At 37.1% G+C, this 27,609-nt stretch overlaps 4 protein-coding genes and 1 non-coding gene across 9 annotated transcripts; all 5 read left to right on the top strand.

The window, feature by feature from the left end:
* Positions 1-7,512: 7,512 nt before the first annotated feature.
* Positions 7,513-11,681, top strand: LOC114731284 (probable inactive receptor kinase At5g58300). Of its 5 annotated transcripts, none has more exons than XM_028918429.1 (4): positions 7,513-8,011; positions 8,668-8,758; positions 9,119-10,467; positions 10,881-11,681. In XM_028918429.1, exons 3-4 carry the CDS (start codon positions 9,189-9,191, stop codon positions 11,504-11,506), a joined length of 1,905 nt encoding a protein of 634 aa, XP_028774262.1. In that variant the 5' UTR covers positions 7,513-8,011; positions 8,668-8,758; positions 9,119-9,188; the 3' UTR covers positions 11,507-11,681. The 5 variants fall into 5 exon arrangements, with proteins under 5 accessions (XP_028774262.1, XP_028774260.1, XP_028774259.1 ...); XM_028918427.1 differs by having other exon boundaries at positions 7,514-8,011; positions 8,671-8,819; XM_028918426.1 differs by having other exon boundaries at positions 7,514-8,011; positions 8,668-8,819.
* Positions 11,682-12,709: 1,028 nt separating this feature from the next.
* Positions 12,710-12,782, top strand: TRNAA-UGC (transfer RNA alanine (anticodon UGC)). Its single transcript has one exon. It is a non-coding gene; the product is annotated as a tRNA-Ala (tRNA).
* Positions 12,783-13,069: 287 nt separating this feature from the next.
* Positions 13,070-13,810, top strand: LOC114731279 (uncharacterized). Its single transcript, XM_028918420.1, has one exon. It carries the CDS (start codon positions 13,070-13,072, stop codon positions 13,808-13,810), a length of 741 nt encoding a protein of 246 aa, XP_028774253.1.
* Positions 13,811-15,187: 1,377 nt separating this feature from the next.
* Positions 15,188-18,622, top strand: LOC114731283 (ubiquitin-conjugating enzyme E2-17 kDa). The gene is made up of 5 exons (XM_028918424.1): positions 15,188-15,348; positions 15,535-15,639; positions 16,300-16,427; positions 17,449-17,553; positions 18,254-18,622. The coding sequence occupies exons 2-5, from the start codon at positions 15,570-15,572 to the stop codon at positions 18,395-18,397; spliced, it is 447 nt and encodes a 148-aa protein (XP_028774257.1). The 5' UTR covers positions 15,188-15,348; positions 15,535-15,569; the 3' UTR covers positions 18,398-18,622.
* Positions 18,623-21,225: 2,603 nt separating this feature from the next.
* LOC114731282 (pathogenesis-related genes transcriptional activator PTI6) lies at positions 21,226-22,654 on the top strand. Its single transcript, XM_028918423.1, has one exon. It carries the CDS (start codon positions 21,698-21,700, stop codon positions 22,484-22,486), a length of 789 nt encoding a protein of 262 aa, XP_028774256.1. The 5' UTR covers positions 21,226-21,697; the 3' UTR covers positions 22,487-22,654.
* The last annotated feature ends 4,955 nt before the right edge of the window (positions 22,655-27,609 follow it).

The raw sequence follows: 27,609 nt of genomic DNA, 5'->3' as shown, positions 1-27,609 counted from the left end.
ATCAGAGATTGACCTTTTAGCACCAACTCTAACGTTCCTTTCAGCGCCTCCCACGTGATGCCAGTTTTCTACAACGCTCACCCTTGTTTGACTTAATTAAATATTCAAAGTTAGTTTATTATTTTTTAAGAGATCTGTATGTCCATGGATAATATAAATTCCTGAATTACTGTTTAGTTACTACATATGGTGATATAATTTTGCATATGGTGATATAATTTTGCTTATATCAAAAAAAGCAGCAATATAATATTGAAGTGCAATGAATTAATACAATATTTAATCAATAAGTTAAGAACGTCACGCCTTATTTTTAAACTACTTGCAATACATATATATAGGACCAGCAATAATGACGTGTTAATATTTCTAATTATTGTTTATTGCATATGATTAGCTTGCTTAATCATCTTGCTTGCACTAATATTGTATGCTCATTAATTTAAAAAAATAGTTGCACAGTGTCCATCATTCAATTTGAATGCAAGGTCATAAAAAAAATCATTCAATTTGAATAATTTAACAAAATATTTAATCTGGTGTGTGTGTGTGTTACATCTCACTTTTTGTATTTTTTGACTTTTTTGGTATCAAGTATCATGAATTGACCTGTATTTAAGTCGAGCTGTGTTTAGTATAAGGAGAAGCTCTTTGTACATAAATAATTTTTTTTATTCACAATACTTATTTAAAATTAATCTTACTCAAAATAAACAAATGGCTCTCTACGGGCACAACGATTGTGAGGATATTCCGTTTTTGCCATGGTGCATGTTTCGCGCGCGAAGAGCATTGAGATCACACGTGCATGTCACGTGATGTAAGTTTGAAGTGCCCTCTTCTATTTACACACAACATTCCCTTTCTTTAAGTAACAGGAGCCACTGTTTTGGATGATAAGTACAGATTAATTCGTGTTGTAATCAAGCACCTGATCCATAAAAATGTGGCTTCCGCATGATCTGTACTTTTTACCCACAAAAAAGAACAGTTCAATCCCTTTTTGAAAATTAAAATGTGTGCAATGAGTAGAGCCACTCAGCCACCACCATAGTCACCTTTTTTTTTTGTTTTTTTAATCATAAACAAAATACCTTTTTTTTATGCATTCCTTTTTTCACGAAACAATTTTCGTTGATTAGATGTTTTTATCCTAACCATGATTCAGGGGGGAAAAAGCAAAGAGATGTATTATAGTCTAGTTAAAGCAGTGTATACGGCAATTAAAAGATAAAAAAAGAGAGCTAATAATTTTTTTTTGCTAAAAACATAAATATCCTCTTATTAAAGACAATTTTATTCGAGATAATATTAAATACTAAATGTGGGTATCTCTCTCAACAGAAATTTTAGAGCTAATAAAGTTTACCTCTGCGTCTTATTATTTTACTCTAAGAAAGCTTTATTTTTTGAAATGTTTTTAAGGATATTCTCATTCTTACTTTATTGAAAAAATGGCAGTAAAAATAGAGTGCAAAAATTGGCCAGAAAAAATAATATTAAAAATTATAAGGACAAAAGCTGATGAAATCATGATGAAGTCAGAACAATAATCACTTGTTAACAAAAGCATGGAGGAGGGGGTTTTCATGGCATATGAGGCCTCTCGGTTCAAATATGCAATGACTTGCGTTTTGGGTAAAGTTTAGGCATCATTACTTATTTTTATTTTATATATATATTTATATATTATCTCTAGTTCTTAATATAAAACCTCGTTGATTTTTATTTTAATCATAATTCACTTGTCTCTCATATTTACACATTCTTTTCCAAGATAGTCCCTCTAATAATAGTAGTTCTAGCCAATAAACTTGATTAGCAAGGATATTTTAGGAAAGACAATATATATTTATTACAAATAACTAACTTAACTTATTTTCTTAATCTCTTCAAATTAGTCAACTAGCTCTTATAATTAGGATCGAAGGTAGTTCATAGTATGAAGGTGCATCAGCATCCTGAAATATTTTTTAGATGCATTAAGTACCCCCAAAATATTTTTTAAGTGCATTCAGTACCCTTAATATTTTATGGTGCTGGATGCATCAATAAATACTCTAAGATGCTACACATTTTAAAAAATATTTTTTAAAATTTAGACGCACCACAAAATAGTTCAGAGTGTTAGATTCACTATACACCTTAACCTTATACATAGAGAGAGAGAGAAAGGATGATGAGTTGGACAATTGTCTATTTGATTACTAATACATTAATTTCTTGCTTGGTCACTGGTCACCAATTTTGTTCCACAATTCTCTTCGTTCGTGTTTTTTTCCCAAATAAGCACAACATTGTTGAGCTCAGTTGGTTTGATAGCTGCAGTGTCTATTCCATCATCATTGTCGCTTCCAGTTAAAATACCTTGCATTGACTAGAATTCCTGTCTCCTTTTATTTGATTCACTGCCTTTTATTGCTCTCCTTTTATAGTAGCATGTTCTTTTTCTCGTTTAAACCACCACTTTATTTTCCCCTTAATTAAGTGACATCTGTTCCATCGATAAAAGTGGGTCCCTGTAAAATTACAATTGTCGGCCCAAAAGCATTAATTTGAGCCCTGCCTTGCTCTTATGAACTCAATTCTGGATTTTTAATGGGGGGAATTGTCCTTTTGATCGTGTGGCAGACGTCACAAAATGCATATTTGCTTTTCTTTTCCTGCTATTTGAAATGATAAAAAGAAGAAAGGGCAGGTTCGGTTGGGACATCAGGTCAGTGGAAAGGTGTGCATTGGTTGAATTATGCAGGGGTGGTTTTGTCTTTGCATGTGGGAGAAGATTCAATAATTTTAAAACCTAATTATTCTTGTGTTTGAATATTAGGAATTGGAGGTGTCATAATTGTTTGGATTGAAATATAAATACAGAGTGAAGGAGTTGTAAAAGAAGGGAAAGGATGGATCCAGATCCAGGAATATAAGGTAGAAGAAGTGGTTGAAATTTCTTTAAGAAATAAAAGGTCAGAGTGGTTGGATCCATCCTTGTGCATTTCTCTGTCTCTTCCTCACCTCTCTCTGTGTACCTCATATCTTCACTCTTTATTCTTCATCACATAAAAAATAAAAGACAACTAGATATTTTTATTTCTGGCCTTTGTTTCCTTACTAAGTTTGCATCATCACATATCTCGTGGTTCTCAAATTTTTTAAGAACACTGGGCGCATAACAAAATTATTTTAGGATGTTGGGTATTAGCAAAAAGAATATTTTAGAGTGCTTGATGAATAAAAAAAATTAACCTAATATATTAAGTCCTACTACGAAAATACTTAATAATTTATAAATATTTTGGCATATAAGTCCTGTTGTAATCCTAGCGAGAATTTTGAACCTGCGTGAGAAGTAAAATCACTTTACAAGTCAGTGTATGGTATCTTGCTGCTTATTGCAAAGTACTGTTTTGCAATGGCTAGAATTCAATTTCCCCCTTTTCTCCTCATGGATCAAAGTAAAATCTAAGTGAAAACAATCAAAGAACTTAGGGTATGTTTGGCTCAATGAGAGGAAAGGGAGGGGAGGGATTTTAATGGAGGGAAGGGGAGGGGAAGGGAGTAGAAGGATTTTAATATTATCTTGTTTGGATTTATAAAAAAAGAGGGGAGGGGAGGGAAAAACATTTTAATATGGATAATTTTGCTCTTATTTTATTTAAGACGTGAGCATAATGGTCACAACATGACAAAATATAGACATAATGGTCACAACATGACAAAATATCGGCATAATGGTCATAATATGACAAAATATTGCCCTTTCCCTCCAAATCCTCCTAATTTTGGAGGGGAGGGGAGGGGAAATTTTAAAAAATTTTCCCTCCCCTCCTAAAATTTGTGTGTTGCCAAACAAGGGGAAATGATTAAAATCCCTCCCCTCCCTCCCAAATCCCTCATACCAAACACATCTTTAAAGAAACTACAAGCAGTGATATTTATTATGAAAAATACGTGGAAGCTAGAAGCTACTCGCCCAGTTCATGAGAAATAGAGAATATATATGTGTGCGTAATGATTTATTAGGAATGAGATGTCATTTCCACCATATTTAACTTATAATGTGCAGTTTTAGTGTAAGAAGATATGAGATTCGAAGTAGTCTGTATTAAATTAATTTTATGCCATTTCTTGAATTGATACAAAAATATAACTTGTTTTTCAGTGGATAATGTATGGATAAAAACTAGAAGGATACCATAGCTTTGAATCAGAGTCACTAGTATAGACTATAGTCTGGTGGTCTTGCTGAATATTGGACTTTAGTGACATAAAATAAAATAAATAAATAAAGATTTGGTGGAGGTGCTAACTAATTCTCTCAACACTATAATATTCTGTTGACTTTAATTTCATCGTGAGATCAAATTGAATCCTATGCTTATTTTTCGTACAATGCACCATATATTACATCCAGTTATCAAATTATCAAGCGCACAACATCTAAATACAATGCAAAAGATAAAATCAAAACTAGGTCCTAATTATCAGTTGACTTATTTGAGGAGATTAAGGAAGTAAGTTAAGTTATAGTAATAAATAGTTGTTATTCTTAAAATATCCTTGTTAATTAAGTATATTGGCTAGAACTATTATTATTAGAAGGATTATCTTGGAAAAAAAAATGCATAAATATGAGAGACAAAATAGATTGGGGTCTTATAATTAAAATCAAACAAAAAATCAAACGGGGTCTTATAATAAGGACCGGAGATAGTATCAAAATCCAAATTTTTTATGAAAATATGAAAAACCAATTACTGTAATTGATTATTCGAGATACGTGAGGACACCTATTTATGTGGATTATTATTGAAGACGAATTCAAATTTAAATGAGAGACTTGAATTTACATTCAGTTATGAAGTGAGGTCAGTGTCGCCATGATGCAAGGAAAGAAATTAAAGAATAAGTGGGGTGGGGGCAATTGAGTCATTTTGGTCGAATTGGAACAAACATGCAAATTGACAACCACATAGGTAGATGGAGGACGCCGTTGATTTGATGCCTTTCATGCGTATTGATGCAGGTCGACGGTTAACCATGACAAAAAAGGAACCTTCTAAAAAAAAAAAAAGACCTCATTTATTTTTATCAACCCAATCAAAAAAACCAATCTAATCTAAACCTAAGAATATTCGAACAAGTTCTTACTTACCAATGGAAAGTGGGAACACAATAAACGACTGATTAGATGTACATTGAGTTGTGGGGCCATCCAACCATCGTAATTAAAAAAAAAAAAAAAAACACACACACACAACCATGTAATACTTTTTTAAAGTTTGATGCAATTTTTAACCGTATCACTTTGAAATAAAAGCCATGATTTTAAATTCATGTAATTTTAGATTGTTTTCAAATAAAATTAATACTTCTCCGGTCCTTAATATAAAACCCAATTCTTGAGTTGGTTTTGATCCTAAATATAAGACCAGTTTCTCATATTTATCAGTTTTTTCTAAATTACCCCTATGGATATTCCCTCAACTATAATTAAGTAGAAGAGGGAGATGGGGTATTAAGAAAGATGATTATGATGTTTTAGGAAAAATGTGTCACCTTTCTTATAATTAACTAACTTACCTAACTTCCTTAATCTAATTAAATTAGTTAAATGGGTCTTATATTAAGGATCGGAGGAGTAATTAATTAACTTACAATAAAACAATACTGGTAATTGTAACAAGTGCAAAAGAGAAAGAAAAAGGAGTGGCGTGAAATTGCAAAACTTAGGAACCAAGTAAATGGGGAATGGGAGACAGTATTAATGAGGGCACAGAAATGTGTGCGGGCGTGTAGCCATACCAAATGTAAAAGACACTTCAACAATGTGACCAAAAAAGAGGCTGTTCTAATCAAGATGTTCACAGCACATGCCTCAGCTTCAACGTCTCAAACTCATTATTTAATCTTATTTATTGTTGAATTCAATAGGAAGAATTGCTATCACATTCTCAAAAACAAATATAACTACTAAAAGTTATGATAACAACAGGACATTATACAACAACAAATTTCAGTATAAAAATAACATCGGTTCACTTATTATTAAAATTTTTTATAATTATTTTTCTCTCTCAAAAGTTTATAGTGATTCTCCCAAGTCAATATCTAAAAGAAAGATTCGGACAAAATAAAACCTAGTGACATTTGCCATCTCGAATTCTTAAAAAATGGAATGATTGCTTGATGCTCTTATAGCCGTATTTACAGAGGAAAAAAAAATAGTCATATTTATAGGGTAGAAAGAAAAAATATTTTCATGAATGTAGAATTTTATTCTTCATTTATTATTGTATCAACTTTATTCTTAAAAGTATAATGTATATTAAGAGCCTATTTGGAATGACTCGTATGATTTACAGAATATGAGATAAGTATGTAAATAAAATTTTGTCTCGACTCATATGAAATGTATTTATAAGTGATTCCATACATGATTCCAAACAAAGCCTGAATAATGATCAAGTTCAAAAGTTGTTGAATTAAAAAAAAATTAAAAAATTTAAATTTTTTTAGTAAAATACAGAAACATGTTCAAGGTGATTTATAAATCGGAGTTAGCTGCATTTGTTAGATTCAATACCATATATTCATTACATGTCACAAAACAATGAAAACAACAGTTCGAGGAATGATGTATATGGACGCAGTACTATTTTTAATACTATAACGACGCTTGATTACTGATAAAGCATGCCCTGTTTCTAACGTTGGCCAGTTAATTAGAGGAAGCTTCTTGGTAGGTACTATGTAGGTTCTCCTTTAACCATCACAATTATGCTCTTTGTCTTTCTACCTTCCTCTTAAATCCTCTTTTTTACTACTGCCTCCGCTTTTAAATATAAGATATAGTTTTTACAGCAAAAGGTAGTACATTACCTTCTTTAATTCTTACTTCTTCCCCTGTTTGACACAGGAATTATGAATTAAGAAAATTAGATTAATTAACTAATTATAATAAACATGATATATATTTTTAGAACATCTCTGTCCAACATTTGATCATATATTATTTTAAAAATTAACTAAATTAATATATAAGAAAATAATAAATATGAAAAATAAAAATTTTATGTTTGGAATCAAAATTAAGACACGATTGACTTTTACATCAAAAGAACCGGATGAGTATTATAAAGCCTGTTAACAACTTGGCCAGAACACCAGACATGAGAATATCAGAATTCAGAGCCAATCATGCAGAAGAGTCCGATTTGAGGTCTGCGCTGAGGCACTGAGGTCGGATAAGAGTAAAAGGCTATAAAACGGTGCGTTTAGCGCTTCGGTCAAAACGAGAAAACCAAGGGGGTGATTAATTATTAGTAATTACAGGAGAAATCACACTGTTCCTAGTACCGCTTCCTTACAATACAGTCCGTTCTATATTTTTTTATTAAAGGTCGTAGGGCAGGATCACCCACTGTCATGTTCACAGTACGTGTCTGCCTACGTGCCCGTTGCATTCTGACCAATCTCTCGCAGTCTCTCTCTCTCTCCCCCCCCCTTCCCTCCTCCTACCACTCACACTCACTTACTCTCGCTATGCGCTTTCTGCTTTGCCCTACTGTCCACTTTTTACTTTAATCCTCTCCTTCCCTTGCCCTCGCTTTTTCTTTCCTTCATTATTTTATATGCAACTTTCGCCAGTAAATTTGCTCTTTTTCGTCGTCTCTTTTCCTTTTGCTCTGTCCCTCCAAATTTTGATGTTCTTGTGGATCCTCTTTCTTTCTTTCTTCAGTCCTTCAATTGGAGTTGCTTTTACTCTCCCGACCATAAAATGCTAGCCCCTTTTAACAAAATTCTTCTAATTTATGGGCTACTGTGTTCCCATCCGAAGAAACCCGCCTCCAGATTCTTACTTGTCTGCTAAAAATTTGAGAATCCGAGGCTCTCCGTAACTTCCACTGGTCCATTCAGCAAAATGCAAGTTGACCTGGGGCTTCAGCTCTGCTGCTAACGTCTATTTTTGAGCTTCCATGAATCCCATTGCTCTCGTTCAACTTCATTTCAGGTGATTACTCTGCGAAAATCTTTCCTTGTTCCTTCACATCAGTTGTTACTCGTAACTCAGCTCGTAGATCTGGTTCAGTCGGGTAATAGTCGTGGATGCTGACTTCTGCGTTTCAAACTCAGATTTGGGGTGGACATTGTGGGTTTGGTTTCCTGGATTAAGCTTTGGGGAACTTTCTTTTTTTTCACTTCTTGGGCTTAATTTTGTGTTGGGATAGTCGTGGTCTGGTTGGTCTTTAGGATCTGAAGGTAATTGTAGAAAAACGTGTTTTAGGTATATTTTCTTAAGGAAATTTGGTTGTTCAACGACTCTAACTCTCTCATGTCTTGCTTTGCTTCATGATCAATAAATGCGTTTAAAGAAAATTTGTGTTTCTTTCCACTCATTCCTTTCTTTGTAGCGATTCAGGTCATTATTTTTTCGTGTTGGGAAAAACAAAATCAGGATGAAAGCTTGCGTTGGATTGTGGTTGGCTAGATAACTTTGTATTCTGAGGATAAAATGGAGAACTATAAGCTCAAGTTATCAGTCCTGGTTAAAATAGTTTGTAAAGCTTGACGAAACCTAAACGTACCAACTCATACGACTATAATTTACATTAGATGCTATCCTCAAGTTCTTGTTCAACAGTTTTTCTCCATCTTCTTCTTTTTTAGCAGTTGGCTTCACGTGTTGAGTAAATTCTATTCCCTACTCGCGCTCGACCTGTCTTACAAAGAAGAGAAAGGACCTGTTTTACTAATTTGAGTAAATTTCTTGGTGGAATAGTTCTCATTTAAGATGTTCATACCTCTGGTGGTTGAGAAAGGTGCAGTATGCAAGTGTCCCCATTGAACATCACTGAGCTTTTTCCCCTTTTCCATTTTGTGTTATATTTTCTTAATTATTCAAAGCAAGCCCTCATGCATCACAATTCAGCTGTTCAGTTCATTTGGATACTGCTCTTTTCTTTTCCTGGTGTGAGATTGGATGCCAACCTTTAATGTGTTGGGAGGCATTCATTTTCTACGTTGTCACTATTTTTATTCAATCTAGGTTGTCATATGTAACTTATTTCTTCATCATGCCCGTTTCTTACTTAGATTTGTGGTTATGCTTCTATACCAGGAATATGAAGTTCAGCTGAGGTTACTCAATTTAATAGTCAGGTTCTGTGAGTTATAGCAAACAGCTCTCCATGAAGTTCTATTCATCTTCGTTGCAACCTTTCCTTTTGGTCATTGTTATTATTTTTCCTCTGGCTATTGCTGACTTAAATTCGGAAAAGCAAGCCCTTCTTAGTTTTGCCAATGCTATCCCCCATCAGCGGAACCTTAAGTGGGATCCATCCAGCTCTGTCTGCAAGTCTTGGGTCGGCATCACTTGCAATCCAAATGGCACTCACGTTGTTTCTGTCAGGCTCCCTGGAATTGGACTCGTGGGATCCATCCCAACTAATACACTTGGAAAGCTTGACAGCCTTAGAACTATAAGCCTTCGATCCAACCTACTCACTGGAAATTTACCTAGTGATATCACTTCTCTTCCTTCTCTCCAGTATCTCTACCTCCAGCATAATAACCTTTCAGGTGATATACCCACCTCATTTTCACCCCAACTAAATGTACTTGATCTGTCTGATAATTCTTTCACCGGTGTAATTCCAGAGACTTTACAAAATTTAACAGAACTGACTAGATTATACCTTCAGAACAACTCCCTTTCTGGACGGATACCTAATCTCAAAGTCCCTAAGCTCAAGCTTTTGAACTTAAGTTACAACCAGTTGAATGGCTCTATCCCACCAGCTCTTCAGAAATTTCCCAACTCATCCTTTGAAGGGAATTCTCTCTTGTGTGGAAAACCTCTAAAACCCTGCACTTCTGTCCCTCCTACACCTTCTCCTGCCTTACCTCCAGCCCCACCATTGGCTCCAAAAAGGCAAAGCTCCAAAAATAAATTGAGTAAGGTAGCTATCATTGCAATCGCTGTTGGAGGAGCTGTTCTGCTGTTACTTATAGCTCTTGTTATTGTTCTCTGCTGTTTAAAGAAAAAAGACAATGGAAGATCCAGTGTAATTAAAGGGAAGGGTCCTAGTGGTGGGAGAGGAGAGAAGCCGAAAGAAGAGTTTGGCAGTGGCGTGCAAGAACCCGAGAAGAACAAGTTGGTTTTCTTTGAAGGCTGTTCTTATAATTTTGATCTTGAGGATTTGCTAAGAGCTTCAGCTGAAGTTCTGGGTAAGGGTAGCTATGGTACTGCCTATAAGGCTGTATTGGAGGAGTCCACTACTGTTGTGGTGAAAAGGTTGAAGGAAGTAGTGGTGGGCAAGAGAGACTTTGAACAGCAGATGGAGACTGTGGGAAGGGTTGGGCAGCATCCAAATGTTGTACCCCTTCGTGCTTATTATTATTCAAAGGATGAGAAACTTTTGGTCTATGACTATATCTCAGGGGGCAACCTGTCAACACTACTGCATGGTATGCATTTCTGATCATCTAAATTTCTTTCTCGTTCCTGTATGATGATACTTCTTTCTTATCATTCTCATATGAGGTTAAAGTGTGTCCTCCCTTTGATTTATAGAGTCTGAGATGTATTTCCTAATCATTTGATTTATAGTGTGTTGATTTGTGATGGATTTTCACTCTGAAATTCTTGTCTACTGCAGTAAAATATGCAGTCTTGCTATTTTCCCCCTGTATAAACTTTCTGACCTCTAACCCGAAGCTTCAAAGAAATTTGTAAATGCGGAAAGGAAGAGTATCATATTCAAGCTGGAAAAAAAATGCTTGCATTTCCTTGAGGACTTTGTAGAAGCCGTTGTGATTCTCCTGCTATAAAAAAAGTTATACGCAATCCTTTATTACTGATGATGACAATTTGATTACAGGTAGTAGGTCAGGTGGAAGAGCTCCGTTAGATTGGGATTCCCGAGTGAAGGTCTCCCTGGGAGCTGCCCGAGGAGTTGCCCACATACATTCCGTTGGGGGTCCAAAATTCACTCATGGAAATATCAAGTCCTCAAATGTCCTCATCCAAGATAATGAAGCCTGCATTTCTGATTTTGGCTTGACCCCGCTTATGAATGTTCCAGCAGCCCCCTCCAGGGCTGCAGGTTATCGCGCTCCTGAGGTGATTGAGATGCGTAAACACACTCATAAATCAGATGTGTACAGCTTCGGTGTCCTCCTTCTGGAAATGCTTACTGGGAAAGCACCCCTCCAGTCACCGGGACGTGATGATATGGTTGATCTCCCTAGATGGGTCCACTCTGTTGTTAGGGAGGAATGGACGGCTGAGGTTTTTGATGTGGAGCTAATGAGGTATCAAAACATTGAAGAAGAAATGGTTCAAATGTTGCAAATTGCCATGGCCTGTGTGGCAAAGGTGCCGGATATGCGACCTAGCATGGATGATGTAGTGAGAATGATCGAAGAGATCCGGCAATCTGACTCAGAGAACCGGCCGTCTTCGGAAGAGAATAAATCCAAGGACTCCAACGTTCAAACTCCATAAATTACTTCCTGGCGTTCCTTGTTGGTTCCATACAAGATTGATTTCTAGACATTCGTTATTTAGGGAGCAACATTGAGTGGTATATAAGAGTGAGTGCTTACTCAAGGTTTCTCAGTTGTATTCAAACCTTTTCTGTCCAATTGTGCATTATTTATTTTTCTTCACAGACGGAGTCCCCTGGGGTTTTTCGTTCAAAATGTAGGTTTTTCCGCTAATCTTTTCATGATATCTTGTAGCATCGTGGGTTTAATTGATGATCTTCATTCTCCCAAACTGCCTTCTATTTGTTGTTTGGCTGGCCCTCTATTGATAAGTTTGTCGTACAATCTCGTCAATTGGAAAAATGTTAAGAAAATCAACCTCTTTTTTTTTTTTCGACGACACTGTCGCAGTTCATTAATCGGTTTAGAATTACAGCCTTACAGCGAGGAGATCCAGCGTGCGGTCATTTCAAATCTTGCTTTACTTTAGACAAGAAACCCGACCAACAAACCATGGAATCTGAATAGTGATCTTTGGTTATTCTTCATTACCGCTTTTTTTTTTTTTTGTCAGATTTAACCACGCCAAATGCCAATTGCACGACTCTTGAGTTCCGTCTTTCTGAGCTGTTGCACTTTTGCTGGAGTATGTTCAGTGGGCTTTGATGAAATATCATTCCTTCACTTCAACTGATAAAGCTCCGTCGTCCGCAAGAGGAGCTCTAATATAAAAAGGCTTAAGTATTTGGGTCGTATCAGACTATAGAGTTTCTGGTTTGGGTTTTGTTGGTGTTCTTTCCTGTTCTCAAAATCAGATTGGGCTTTTGAATCGACGAACAAGACGAGCCCAATAAAAAACAGATTAAAATGTAATTTTTAAGAAAAATGTTAGATTAAAATCTTTGGGAACCATTTGAATCATCTCTATCTATCTACCGAAACTAATAAGACGGTAAATTAAAGTTTTTGAACCCTTTTAATTTAAAAAAATCTATATATGCAGCCAACCAACGCCAGTATTTCTGAAAGTTTGTAGAAAAAATATATCTTCAAAAATTGTGTTGTCATGAGGGCTAACCAAATATTGCTTGGCTATTTGTTCCAAGACGAAATTACTGCTCGGATTGATTGGAAACTAAAGCTGGTGTCGCTCACGGAATTTTGGTTTGCTAACATCAGAAACAGAGTTTGAAATTGTATAGAATGTTCACCCACTACCATCGGGGATGTAGCTCAAATGGTAGAGCGCTCGCTTTGCATGCGAGAGGTACAGGGTTCGATCCCCTGCATCTCCACAATATTTTTGTTTGCTGAAATTAATGGCAGTTGCTGAAAATTACTAGAAAAAACACTTTGTGAAATCTATGAAAAAGTTTCTGATGCATATCGATCGGTTGCGTTACTAGCATCTCTTTTGTTACTGTATCTTCACCCGCTAACTGATTTTGCCATATATAGAATTTCCCTGTTGCGTATTGGCAATGTCATAACAAATCTCTCCTTCACAACCATGGCAAACTAAATTCACGTTCGAGCTACTTGGCAGCCCCTTCTTCCCCCTTACGCAAAGTTTTCGTCGGCAATGGCGGCGGAGCTTCCCCGATCAAACAGCAAGCCGGCGTTACTCAAAAAACCCTCCGCCGCCGCGAAGTCTCGCCGCCATGCCTTCTTCGAAATGCCTTTTCAACCGCCTCCACCGCCGTTCCGTTGGTCCGGACGCAGCGACGTTGGTGAATTGGATCATGTTGGCGGACGCTGCCGATCGTATTGCTTCTCAATTTGTACATGGGCTTGTATCGGAATATTCACTCTCACCATTATCCTCCTCCTCATCGGTATCTCCTACCTGGTCTTCCTCCGGTCAGGGTTGCCTCACGTGAACATGACCAAATTACAGTTCCATAACTCACAGCAGATGAATTCAGTTCTGGAATTGGAGCTAACAGTCTCAAACAAGAATCAAAAGCTCAGACTGATTTATGGGCCTTTGGCATTTGATGTGACCAGTGAGGATGTGAAACTGGAGAAGACAAAGATTACTGGGTTCCGTCAGAATCCCCAGAATGACACTTTCTTGGATGCACACATGAAAGTGTACAATAATGCCGGAGTAAATCCAAATGCTGCAGGCGATACGCAGTCTGAGTCGAATGCTCATGAAGCTGTGTTTGATGTGTATCTGAGTGGTTCCATTGGTTTTGATATTGGGACTCTGCACACGATTTCAGTGCCTTTTCTATCAGCTTGCTATGAAGTTAAGGAGATCGATGTGCGATTAGGAAGAAGACCTAAATGTGATATCAGGATGTTTGCTTTCAGGTAAAATTACTGCTATCATATGATAGCTTACTGGTCAATTAAGTAAAGTATTACGGCTATCGCTCTAATTTGCAATGACACGCCTTTCTTGGTTGGTGGTAATTAATGCGGAGTGTGTGAGGTGCTAAAATTGTCCTTTGGTGATATTTACTGTCATGATTTGAACAAACGGCATGATGTGATTCCAGACTTTGGTATGTGGTTAATCTGCAGAGTTTACTATATTATCAAGTTGAAAATGCATATTGCACATAATAGATAGCATGCATTCTGCAGAACTCCTCTTAGAAATAAAATCATGTTTAAATTGTTGATCCGCGTAATTTTTCTGCAGGCCATCGGCTAATTGAAGAAGAAATCAGCTGCAAGCAAGTTTACGGGAAGCAAAATTTCAAGGAATACTTCATTAACGGAAAAAGTTGGAACTGTCGATGTCTTTTACCCCCCCCCCCCCCGGCCTTCCAGTTCTCACGGGCTGCTAACAGAGACTTGCCCTTCAGTTTTTCCTTGTTTAAAGTAAAAGCTATATGTATGTACATAAGATGCATACAACGTAAGATCGTCTTTATATATATAGAAAAAGTAGGTTATTTTTTTCTATTTTATTCGATCTTCTCTATTGTTTTTCCTCTGTAGATAGAATTCTATTGGCCATCTATACAATGTCTGATTTCTTCGATTTGATTGTCCATATCATCGCTAACCAAAAACAGGGAGTTATCTGTATTAAAAAAACACCCAGAGAGTTCTGTGATCCGTGAAATGGGAAAGAGGGGGAATAAGTTGAGGCTATTCTGTCACCTTATTACGTGTTTACTATATTCAATCTTCTGTCATGTTCATTACGCATGTTAAATTATTTTCCTAAAGGTGAATAATATGTTTATGACTTTTTTCCAAAAGAAAAAAAGTTGAGTATTTGATCCAACCATTTGTTCCAAGTGACAACGTCCTTATCGTGTGCATCGCCTTGAATTGATTATTTATTCAATATTTTAACTTGTATTAATTTTAATATTCATGTACATCGCATTGGGGTAAAATCCAGTTTATGAATAATCAGCGTTACGATTTTTTTTATTTTTTGGATTTTACTTTACATAACGTATAATTATTGATCTTTTTGACCATGGTATAATTATTGATCTAATCCTGCGCGAACCAATGGATTATTTTTTGGCCAATCAAATTGACTAAAATGACTAATTTACAGCTTTTATCCGTTTCGCACCCCTCCCCACTTTTTAATCATTATGACGACATTTAGCTATCGAAACTTCTGTGTCGGTCCTCTGAATCTAAATATAAAATTATTTAGGAAAAAACGCAGGGCCAGGACGTTGATCTTACGCTAGCATGGAATACAAATACTGAGAAAATTCTAGAAGCAATCCTCTCCCTCCTCTTTCTCTCTCCCCCTCTGTGGCTTATAATCTTTCCCTTCGCCTCCACACCCTCAATTATTTCTCTGGTTTTCGTTCCCTCGCAGCTTCATTGTCAATTTCTTGGTTTTCGAGTTCCTCTGCTCCAATTCGACCTCAGGTAATTTAGCCTTCGTGCTTTGTCTCCTGTTTTTGCTTCTGTGTGGTTATCGAAGGAGATTGTGGTCTGTTCTGTCGTTGTCAATTCGACCTCCAGATGCTTGGGCCTGCAGTTTATTTTATTGGTGCCCGGTCTTCACGATCTGATTGCTCATAAAGCGTTATTGTTGGTATTTGTGGTTTCTAGCTTCTGTCTTTGAGGACTCTCACCTGAAGTTTACTATGGCATCGAAACGCATTTTGAAGGAGCTCAAGGATTTGCAGAAGGACCCTCCGACTTCATGCAGCGCGGGTGAGCTTCCTGATCCCCTTCTTATATTTCTTCCAGGGTCTATTGATTTTCACGATTAACAGACACATCGGATAAAATTATATTGCAACCCTTCCCCGCCAACAGCAGAACTGTAAAATGTTTTTCCAAGATGTATAATTTAAAGAAATCGATTGTTGTTCTGTGCAACCATTGACAAATTGACTATGAATTTTCGGTCAGCACAATTTTCATTTTCTCTTTTGTTCTTTGTTGCCCATTAGGACCGAGTTCATGTCTTGGGTACCATTTAATCGGTGTTATATGTATTTTGGATTGAGTTAGATGGCGAATCAATCATAACATAACCTATAACCTAGTTTGATCCTTCGTATATTAACGTTTCTGAACGTTGATTGCCCTGGCCAAGTCATGGTTCTTTATTTGTTATTGAGAATCTCTCCGCGGTTAGTTATATAATGTCGCATGAAGGCGATTATTACATGAGCTTTTAAGGCTTATCTATCAACATCCTTGGTGATGCCAACTATTCTTGTAAGATTTGAACTTTCCTCTTGCCGAGTAGTTGTTTAGTTGGTTGTAAGAAGTTAGTTATAATCTGAAAGTGATCTACATCTAGTTATAATCTGAAAGTGTTCTACGTCTTTCATTGACGTTAAAATTCTCCATCATCTATACTAGGTCCTGTGGCTGAGGACATGTTTCATTGGCAAGCAACAATAATGGGACCTTCTGATAGTCCATATGCGGGTGGTGTCTTCCTTGTCTCAATTCATTTTCCTCCGGACTATCCATTCAAGCCACCGAAGGTAATAATATACTCAGCTGTTCCTTTTGTTAGTCACTTGTATATTTGCTCCTCTCAAGCTGCTATAATCCTGAGGTGGGTTGATGACTGTTCATACTTCCTGTCAAGAATTTTGGTTCTGCTCTTTGAGCATGCTCTCCTTTAAGTTGTATCTGAAGACTCGGAAGCATGAATTGCTGTTAAATGCTCCTTGGGCCAAAGTTGTGTTGAAAACTCAAAAACTATGTTGGTAGCTTTTTTGTTTTACGAGTACTAAAATTAAAAAACAATTTCATGTTGATGAGACTTTTTTATAATTATTTTATATATTCTCTATAGAATATATGATCTCCCTAATCCTTACGAATAAAATAGTTTGTTATATATATGTTTTGAAATATTGACAGAAACAGCTGTCATTTTTTGATATTGCAATTGGCAAAAATATTTGAGTGAGGAAAATGCACGAGGAAGTTACAGTTTTTCATTAACCCCATGCACCGTTCCATGGGAGTGCGCATGACCTACCTGTTTTTGTCATAGTAGGAAAGTACAAGTTTACCGAGTCTAGAGCTGAACTCGGATGTATGCAGTACCTGATACTCAGCTTTATGGCTTCATTACCACCAAAAGGAAGAATTGATTTGTGCTGGCAGTTTTTCTCCTTTTTAAATCATTGTTGCATATGTAGACATGCACATTCCAGAAATCAATAAAAAGAGGACGGTTCTACAGAAAGTTGAGTTGCTCGAGTAAGACTTCTGGTTTTTTAACGGGTATTCTAGCGGGATTTTAATGTTAGCCTCCTCTTTTAATCCAACATTTCTTTTGGTTGGATATTTAAGGTGCTTAGAGATTCAACTTTCTTTAGAACCATCCTGTTTGATTTACTGTGTCATTTAGCTCGCCAAATGGATTTCAATTGACTGTTATGGGATTCCTTTACGTGGTCTTTCTGAAGCTGAAACTCATGATGTGTACTTTTCCCTCAGATGATAGCCAAGTTCGTAGAACTGATAAAATTGGTTTACTACATGCTGCAGGTTGCATTTAGGACTAAGGTGTTTCACCCAAACATCAATAGCAATGGAAGTATATGTCTTGACATTCTTAAAGAACAGTGGAGCCCAGCACTTACAATTTCCAAGGTTTGATATTACTTGGTTCTCTTGATATTCAATAATTTTTCCAAAAAAAAAAAAAGGTTTGTCATCAACTAAGGAGGTGTTTGGATAGAAACCAAACCATGGATTCAGAAGTGCTTTTACGGATTACGAAATAAATATGTAGAGGAGGTTACTCGTTTTGCGGGAAAGTGATTCTGAAACCTAGGTTTTGGTTTTGCCAAACACCCCCTAATAACTAGATGTATATCTGCATTGCCACGGGTTGCTGTTCACATGCCGCTTGTTTTTATTCAACTCGTCCTGATTCTTTACCGGTTTGGCTTCCAATGGGTTTTCAACCTACACTTGCGTGGCAATCTTTGAGAATTTTTCTAGATGTTTTAGTGTGTTTACTTCCCTCTGGGGCCAAGAGAAGAATTTAGAGTATAGGTGATGTTTAAACTGGAAGCAGCCTAGATATGCGAGATTTTTATTGTTTCTGTGTGTATAATATTCTATCAACTTTGTCGACATCTGATTTTTGTTTAGTTGAGCTATAGGTTAAGCCATCTTGATAAGCTGATCGTATGTGATCTGACATACATAAAGGATTGAATAATTCAAATATACTATTCAGTTTCTTTAAATGGAGCTTCATTCTTATATGATAACCTGATTGACGACACCTCTAGATGTATTGCTGTAGTTCAATCGCTGAAAAACTATTTCCCATTATCTTCAGGTCCTTTTGTCAATATGTTCGTTGTTGACGGACCCCAACCCTGATGACCCCCTTGTCCCTGAAATCGCTCACATGTACAAGACCGACAGAGCCAAGTATGAAGCTACTGCTCGCAGCTGGACACAGAAGTATGCCATGGGATGATGGGTCCTGCCTTATCTCAACTGGTTGAATAAGGCTCCAGAAAAATTATTTCACTTCTCTTAATGTAAACGAATTAAAAATGTCTTGAATGAATGCTTTCTCTTCTTGTCTGTGGAACTTAAAATCGGTAATTGGTGAGGGTGTTTGGCTATCATTTGTGAATATTCCTTTTGTAAGACGTTGGTGATGTGGAGGTAATTGTTCCTTAAACCTTTCGAACGATCTGCTTTTTGACTGGTTACCCCATGATAACTCAGGCTATATTTTATAGGACGTGGGTGTTGGCATAACTCGAGTAGATTTGGCTCCTAATTTACGAGGGAAGACCGTATAAGCTGGAAATTTTATAGCGGGCCATGAATATCTTGCTGTTTATCGGCTGAAGGGTGCTTTTAACTCGGGGGTTTGTTCAAGGCTTCAGGTCTTCAGAAAAGCGAGAGTAGAATAATGATGATGATGAGAGTGGGAAGAAATAATTTAGTATCAGGTGATACGGATCTTTTCTGGACTCGAAAATCGCCAAGTTTTATTCAAAATGGAGAAATTTGAAGAACAAGTTGGTCTTTGGATGGATATGTGAAGAACTGCGATTTCGAGAATTAATCAGAGATATATTGTGGTTCTGATTTTATCGTCAATATCTTACAAAAAGAAAATATTCAAAAAAATCATAATCTCTCCTTTTCCATGACGTCCCGTCCAGTTCAAACGTAGTGTACTGATATGAACGTTGAAGCAGCAAGTTGTGCTTCCCATTAGCCATTAGTAGATGATGACTGCGAGGAACCATAATTGTGAGGCTGGGAAGATGAAAGCTGCCTTTGAAAAGCGAAAGGGCATGTTTTTGTGCATGCTTCTTTCTGGGTTGGCCATAACTCCCTTCCCTCAATGCTCAAACACATTGCTCTCCGAATCAAAAGCAAATGCCCCCAATTGTGGCGCATCATTTCCTCTCTTCCCACGATGCATGCCGGAACCTCCTCGTGGAAATTGCTTCAAGGGGCCTTTTTTTTTTTTTTTTTTGTAAAAAAGTGATTACACTCACATGCCCAATACTGGAGATTATGCAGGAAAGTACGTACTGTGTGTCTGACATGATAAATGGTGTGTGGTCTTATAATTTTGACAGTATGACGTGGGGACAGAGGCGAGACCATCCAATCAGGCGTCAGGCGGCGGCCGACTGTTGGCATCGGCAAAGAACACTTCCCTCTGCGTCCAAACGTACCTTCAACGATATCCCCTGTTTCACGGGCTCCTCCCTCCCCGTCTGGCTTTTTCTTTTTCCTTGTAAGACTCCCCCTTCAAACTGTTCATATCTGACACGCCTCAGATACTCCCCTCCATGTCCCGCTTCCCACCTCATGAATTAAAAGCTCAGTAAGATTTGACCACTCCCTCAATAATTGTGTCTCGCCTTATTGACTATGTTAGTTGGCACGTACTACTATCCCTATATTACAGCCTATCACTTCGTGGCTATCACCTTAATCCCCCACTCAAAATCTCAACAAAATGTCCGTTGAGTTGGTTCATTTGCGTTGACTTCCCAGTTTATTTCATTTAATTTTATATGCCTGGCGCATGCAGGGACTGCACTAACGGTGCACTCGCAACGATCCACGTATCTGACGTCACAAAGTAACGATCATGCCCCGTGCTTTATTTAATTTTCATTTTATGGCTTTAGGTAATTAACTGGCGTCATTGTAATACTGGTAATCTCTCATGTAGATTTTATTTGAGAATCGGTCAGAATTTTTTGAAAAAAAATGAAAAGGATGGAGGGGGGATAAATAGGAGGGGTCGCCATCTGGGAATTGGAGTGGCTGTGCCCCTTAAGTGGGATAAGAAGACACGTGTTTGACTGGGTGGCAGGTCTCTTCCCCTTTGCTTCTTCCCCAAGCCATGGCAAATGTAAACTTAAGCTAACTACTCTCTGGAGTCGGGGCGCTCATTTTCTTTCTTTTTTATCTGATTTTTTTTTTTAATTTTTTCCCCTGTGTCATGTTAAATAATGAATTGATTAATTAGGAAAGAAGTTCAGAGTAAGTAATTAACCACTGCAACATATCCTCCTGCAGTCTTACTGGCTCACATATAATTAGTTCATTAATCACGCTTCCAATTTTGTCTCGTATATGCTTTTCAACGTTAGTCCAGCGTGAGAACCCCGGTTCAGGTGAAGACGTGATCACTGACATTAGCATCAACAAAGATCCAACACCACTCGCCTCAGATTGGAAGTTAAATGGTCAAATCCTGTGAATCGGTGATTGTTTAATCATAATTAATTTCCCAAGCTGCTCAACCCTCTAATTCAATAAATACGTAGAAATGTGATGCGCTGCGTTATACGCGTCCTTCTTTAGTGCTGACTGTGCTGTAATGTCCTTAAAAATATTATTTTCCCCCTCAGAATAAAACATAAAAAATGATAGTATTAAATGTTGATTTGAAATGGAGAGGAGACACACGAAGCAATAGTATTTTTCAAAACAATAAAGCTAATGAAGAAATGGGGGGAGAAGATGGAAAGAGTAAATCGGAGCAGGTGAGAACAAGGAGGCGGTAAAAGAGAGTAATGAGAAGAGAGGAAGAAAAGAAGGAGGGGGAGTGGACACGTCAGCAGAGGCAGCTGGAAGCCCGGAAGCTGCTGCGTCTTCCCACTCTGGAGAGCGACGTGAACCCCCGCCCTTCTTTTTTTCCTCCAAAAAAATTTAAAAAACTGCGCTCCACTCACTCCCAATTCTCTTCGTTTTGTTTTAGATCAGCATTAAGATTGAAGGTTTAGGCTTTGTTTAAGTCTTTGATTCCATCATGGAACGAAGCTTGTTTCCTATTACTATTTGAATCAAATAAAGAGCTTCCCCCTTTTTCTTCGTCTTCCAATGAGTGTCCTCCTTCCTTTTATATATATATACACATATGCCCCCCCATTTTCTACTTGCTGCTCTTACTGTCACTGCCCTAACTCTCCCGCCAAAATTCCCTCCTCTTCTCTCATCTCCCTTCTTCTTCCCTTTCCTCCCTCTCTCTTTCTCGTCACAGTTTCATCGCATCTAAACCTTCTCTCACTCGCTTCACGCAGCATAAGCCCCTCTCCTTTTATCCTGATTCCTCCCTCTCCCTTTTTGTTCTTCCCTTCTCCCACTGCCTCTCCACAATTCTGTCTCTTTTTCCTTTTGATGCTGCCAACCTCCCCCATCATCACTCCTCACACTTCCAACTTCTTCACTCCCTCCTCCCTGGACACCTTAGCCTCTCAGAACCAAACTGTCTTCTCCCCTCTTCGTCATCATGTCCCTGCCCTCCGGCCTTCATCCTCGCCCCGAAACATGCCGAGTCCCGGTGAGAAAGAGAACCGATCACAGGCTCCTCAGGATCATACTCACTGATCACGACGCCACTGATTCTGACTCTGACTCTGACTCTGAATCTTCCGCCGTTGAAACCTCACAACAATCATCAAGACTCAGGCGCCGCATCACACAGATCACCCTCCGTCTTCCCTCCCCCAATTCTCCCTCTTCCTCCGCCACCTCTCCCCGCGCTCCTCCCAAATCAAACCCGACCCGATTAAGGCGACTCGCCTGTGCCTCTACCTCTCGCCGCCATAATAGGTACAGAGGTGTTCGCCAGAGGCCTTGGGGTCGGTGGGCCGCCGAGATCCGGGACCCGGGCCGAAGAAAACGGGTCTGGCTCGGAACCTTCGACACGGCGGAGGAAGCCGCATCTGAGTACGACAGGGCAGCACTGAAGCTCAAGGGTCCAAAAGCGGTCACCAACTTCCCCAACACCGTCAGTACGGACGATTCAAAGACCCCGACGGCCGCCGCGGATGAAAGTCCCAGCACTGAAGGAGCGGTTTCGTACTCCGATACGGCGGCGTCGCCCACGTCTGTGCTGCCCTGCGATGGCGATTCGACGGCGTTCGACGATTTCCGCATCGGCGATGTGGATGCGTTCGGGTTCGACATAGACGTGCCGCTGGGGCTGCCGGACGTGAACGTGATGTTGTCGAGTCAACCGTTTGGGAAAGAGGACTTCGGTGAGTTTGACTTCGATGACTTGACGTGGCCCAACTAAAATCTCGGGGGCATCTCTCGTCTTTTTGCCAAAATGCCAGGGACTGTCTCGTAAATCCGTTCGGCGGCGCGTGATTAAAAGTTTTGTCTGTGTTGATTTAAGCGGCGAAGATTTGATTCGGGTTTTGGAGGAGTAATCAGTTTGATAATTAAAAGAACTGAATGAAATTAGAATTGAATTACGGTGAATAGGAAGATCAACGATGTCCTTCAATCTCCAGCCTATGAATTATTATAAGCGTGGAATTATTTTGTTGTATGATGTCGAAAATTTTGTTGCTCGGATAATCTTGTAATTTACTGTGCCTTTTTTGGTCTAAAAATGAACAAATATTTATGAAATTGTAGTAGATTAAATTCCGTGCATTTGGATTCTTGATTTTATAAATTGAATTAAAAATTAGAATGTAATAATAAGACACGTGGTTGCAAGTCAGCCACGTGGCTTGGAACTATAAGTCAAATATGAGAGTCTCCCGTAGGAGTAGGATTTTTATTCGGTGCGTCATTACGTTCGGATCCAGCTTTTTTCGGTCCTTTAATTTTTCTTTATGCATTAGCGAAATTGAATTGAATTGACTTTTATGAAACTGACGAGGAAAACCAAAAAAATATAAAATTGTTTGTCTCCATGATTATACGAAAAATGAGTGGCTCTACTGATATTTTGTTTACTATGTACAAGTATATGAGAAGAGTTAGAGGTTGGCCAAAAAAAAAAGGAAGTTATAAAAGCTAGAGACATAAATTCTTACAACACTCCTAATCCGTATGTTTTTTGCCTGAGATTCCTCATCTGTACTGAGATTCCTCATCTGTATCTGTTGTTTATTTGACCAGAGATTCACTTGTAATTGTTTAGCGATTTATTATTGAGTATTCTCGAGTCAAAAAAAATATATTTAAATTTATTTTAAAAGCCCATTGTTTTGCTTGCAGATGAATTTAAGAGTAAAAAAATTGATCAAATAATTTGTTTATTAAAAATGCAAGTCCCGTGATTAGATTCCTCAGTGGGATCTCCTGCCACGCATCTTGCTGGCAAACATACTCCATGGAATTTCAGCGAAAAATTTTATAGAATTAAAATAATCAAAGTGCATGTGAAGCTTTATTTTAATGCCTATATCAATATACCGTGTGCTAAAAAAATCAGATCGTCACCAAGATTTTATTAGTGGATGTTATTTAAATCGGGCGGGAGAAAAAAAAATAATATTTTGTCATTGACATGTATTAATAATATTAACACATGGACAAGGAAGGAACGGATATGATCAAAACGAGTGTGGGAGTACCACATAAAGCATAAAATATGGCAACTTGAAATCTCTGTGCTGGAAAATCATTGAGATCCAATCCTGATTCAGGGTGCGACAAAAGCATGGACTACGACGTTTTATATTTTGCAGCCAGATATTTGATCCCCCAAAAAATAAAAACAAATCAATGTTGCATCATCGTAATTTTTTTGTGATATCATCTAGGATGTTTCATCTTCCCTCCATTTTTGTTATTTACCCCAACCTCAGAATAATAAATATCTCAATTAATTGCGTCTGTAAAATGCTCCATTTTTATCGAGCTGATCACAGCTGAGAAATTCGACCTGGTCAATAAATTTCAGTGGTAAATTGACAGATTAAAAAGGACAAATGATCGTTGTGTGTTTTGGCCGACAGGTACTAATATTGAAATTTGAAGTCTCCCCTGAACAAATAAAATTGGCGTTATTATTGTATGGAAGATATGACTAAAAACCCACGTGTGTGCTTCTGATGCAATGTGACGTGTCACGGCTGCTGATTTTTATTTTTAATGCGTGCCTGTCAAAACGAAAACAACATTTAGGTTAGGGAAAAAAACAATATTATTGTATGCAAAATGTCGCTACCTGTTTTTATTAGAATAAAATGCCCATTACCCATAACTGTTGAAAAACAAATCCTCATCCCGATCATATTTTTAATTTGAGCCCGAAGATACGCATAATGGTTTTTCTTTTAATTATGGTTATTAAATACACCCTTAAATTAAACTCAGTCTGATTTAGATTATCCGATGAGCGCAGTTTTACATATTTATGCAATAATATGGTATTTCTTTGCAGTGATTTCATGTAAAGAGATCAAAGCATTTTGATTTATCAATGAGCCTGTTCCGACGATACTATATTTAACTAAGCATGAGTTATTTATGGAGTTATTTTTAAATAAAGATTAGTTTTGAAAGCTTTTGTAAAAAACCCCCCCAAGTCTTTTCTAAGTAAACACTACTCCTAGTTGAATGTGTGAGGAGTAATCATAAAACATGAAAAACAATATATTCCCATAACAGATAATATGAAAGTGAAGAAGTATTTTGGGAAAATTTAGAATAGGATAAGGATTAAAAAGGGGTGGGGGCATTTGTTGGTCAGGAGGTAAGATCTCTCAATCTGGAGGAGGTGATTGGGCAGGTCAGCCAGATTATGTCTGATCCTGCTTTTTATGGCCACTACATATTTCAGCTTTTCTGTCTTTTGAGTTGTAATACACACGCTCTTATTCTTATTATAAACTCGTTTTACGGAAACATTTAGTCCTTTTTATAAGATTTTGAGATGTTGGGTTTTTTTTATAGAAGAATTTTTAGAAAAAAAGTTGGGCTCACACACGAACTAAGAGTAGGACACCTAACACTTGATCAACTGGGACCTGTTTTTACGGGCACGGGAACATGACAAGCAAATCATTTTTTTCTGGCCCAATAGGTAAGAATCTCCTAGTTTCACTATGTTATGGTGATGCCTCCTCCAGCGTCGCGACTGGAGCCACTCCCTAAAATTGAACTCCCTCCTTTTGGTGAGAGAATCTGACCCATTTGCCAACTAAACTCATGGGCGTAGGGTAGATTAACAGGATAGTTTTAATGAGCATTAATTTTTTTTCCATGTGTGCTAATATTTAACGAAGATAGTGAAAGGGTAAAAATTACTAAGATGTTAAAGTTTAATGTAATTAATAAAAATATAATATCTTTGATTCTATTTATAAACTTTAAATTCAGAGTGGGGTGTGTTTCGTTTTATAAGCTTTAACTTGGAATTTGTGTAAACATTTAATGCATTTTTTTAATTTTATGTTTAATTATTTATTCTCTCTCATTTGTCATTTCCCATTGTCACATTTCTTCATACATTTTCTTTTATTTTTTTCATTTATTATAAAGACATATTTAAAAATAAAACTATTTTTAATCTATTTATTATTTTAACTAATTTTAACTATTTAGTTATCATTTATAAATTAATTATTTAAAGTTTATAATAAAAATTAGAGAGAGTATGTGAATAAGGATTAGTTGAAAATCGGACACAGTTATATTAAGGGGGTGTTCGGATAACCTTATAATCATTTTTCAGAAATATTTTTTCACAAATTGAAACAAACTCTTTCATATATTTATTTTTTATACTGTAAAAATACTTCTAAAACTATAATTTTATTCCTACCCACACACTCTTGAGAATGAGGCGGTAGTGTGTGAAGATGGGATGAGATGATCCCTGAAATCTGGCACATGACATGAGGAGGCCGCTGTTTCAAGACATGTTGAACAGTAGGGCCGGGGGAGGGCCCGCAAATAAGGTGGCCGCCTCTCCAGCACTAATTTTAGTGGGTAGGGCCCACCGTCCCCGTTATTATTATCGCCTTTCAAATGCCCTTGTACCCTCCTCACCGAACAAAGTGCTTCCCGGCGGCTCATGCCTCGCCACAGTTTTAATAAATACTACCTCCTGTCTTTAATATAAGAACCTATTTGATTTTTAGTTTGGTCCTAATTATAAGATCCCAATTCATTTTATCTCTCATATTTATGCATTTTTTTCCAAGATAATCCTTCTAATAATGATAATTCTAACCAACACACTTAATTAGTAAGGATATTTTAGAAATGATAACACTTATTTGTTACAAATAACTAACTTAACTTACTTCTTTAATCTCCTCAAATTAGTCAATTGGGTCTTATAATTAGGATCGGAGGTAGTAAATAAATAAAGGCTCCAATGGTTCAAATTCTTATCTGCTCATTTAGCTGTGGCTCCATTCAACAGAAATAATTTTATTTTATATAATTTTTTGAGATTCAGGACTTATGATGATGAAACAACTCATCTTCGGACAACTATCACCTATTTAGAAACTAGAACTTTACAACTCTTAAATCTAAAGTTAATATACTGCTAGAATTAGATATCCGCTGATTATTAAGAAAATAGTTCAGGTTAAGGTCCAAAAATTGTGCACATACCAAATCTATTTCGTACAATCATCAACGCTCAAAACTTGCTCAGTACAGATGTACAATTATAATAATGCAACTATCTGACTCCCGGTATCATTTCTAATTTTGTAGGATTTTATTGGCACCCACACTATTGGTTTTAATCATGCTGTGAATAACAAATAAAAGGCCCACACCCGCCTCCTATTTTATAACAATTATTAAAAGTACTTGGATTAACTTTTTAAAAGTAGTTCTATGATATGAAGAATAAATATGTAAAAAAAAATTTGTTTTATTTTATATAAAAATATTTTTATTAAGTAATTGTGGGGGATGTCAGGGGAAGGAAGGTAAAACAGAAGATGCAGCGCGTCCTCTGTCGAGTTTGTCATTATGAGGAATAATTTGTATTTTGGCTGCGGGCGAAGTATATTTAATTTTATACTTATAAAATAATTTTCATATAAAACACGAAGAGTTCCGTATTTTTAGGTCCTGTCAAAGTCTGTACAATTTATGAGCTTTCCTGCATCAAGTACGATGTTCGTTTATTAAAACCAGTAACAAATTCGTATATTTAAGGCGCATGCGTATGAATTTTTCGTATGGTGAGTCCCACGGGTGGGGAAAATATTAAATAAAACACATAGCCGCCTGCCTCCGCCCACCATCTCCAATTTAGTTGTTTAATATTCAAATTTTTCGACATAAAGTACTTAATTAATTTATAATTAAAAACATTATTGGCATCAATTATCCTCAATGTGCGGAATTGAGGTGACCTAGCTAGTTGATTTCTAGCCACTAGTTTATCACTCAAGTATTTGCAGAGCAATTTACATATTTTAATAA

This window comes from Neltuma alba, unplaced genomic scaffold, assembly GCF_004799145.2.
Source record: "Neltuma alba isolate B1F8T4 unplaced genomic scaffold, ASM479914v2 tig00012819_pilon, whole genome shotgun sequence".
Classification (NCBI taxonomy): Eukaryota; Viridiplantae; Streptophyta; class Magnoliopsida; order Fabales; family Fabaceae; genus Neltuma; species Neltuma alba.
The sequence above is the reverse complement of the archived record's forward strand: the minus strand, read 5'-3'. Positions and strand labels throughout refer to the sequence as shown.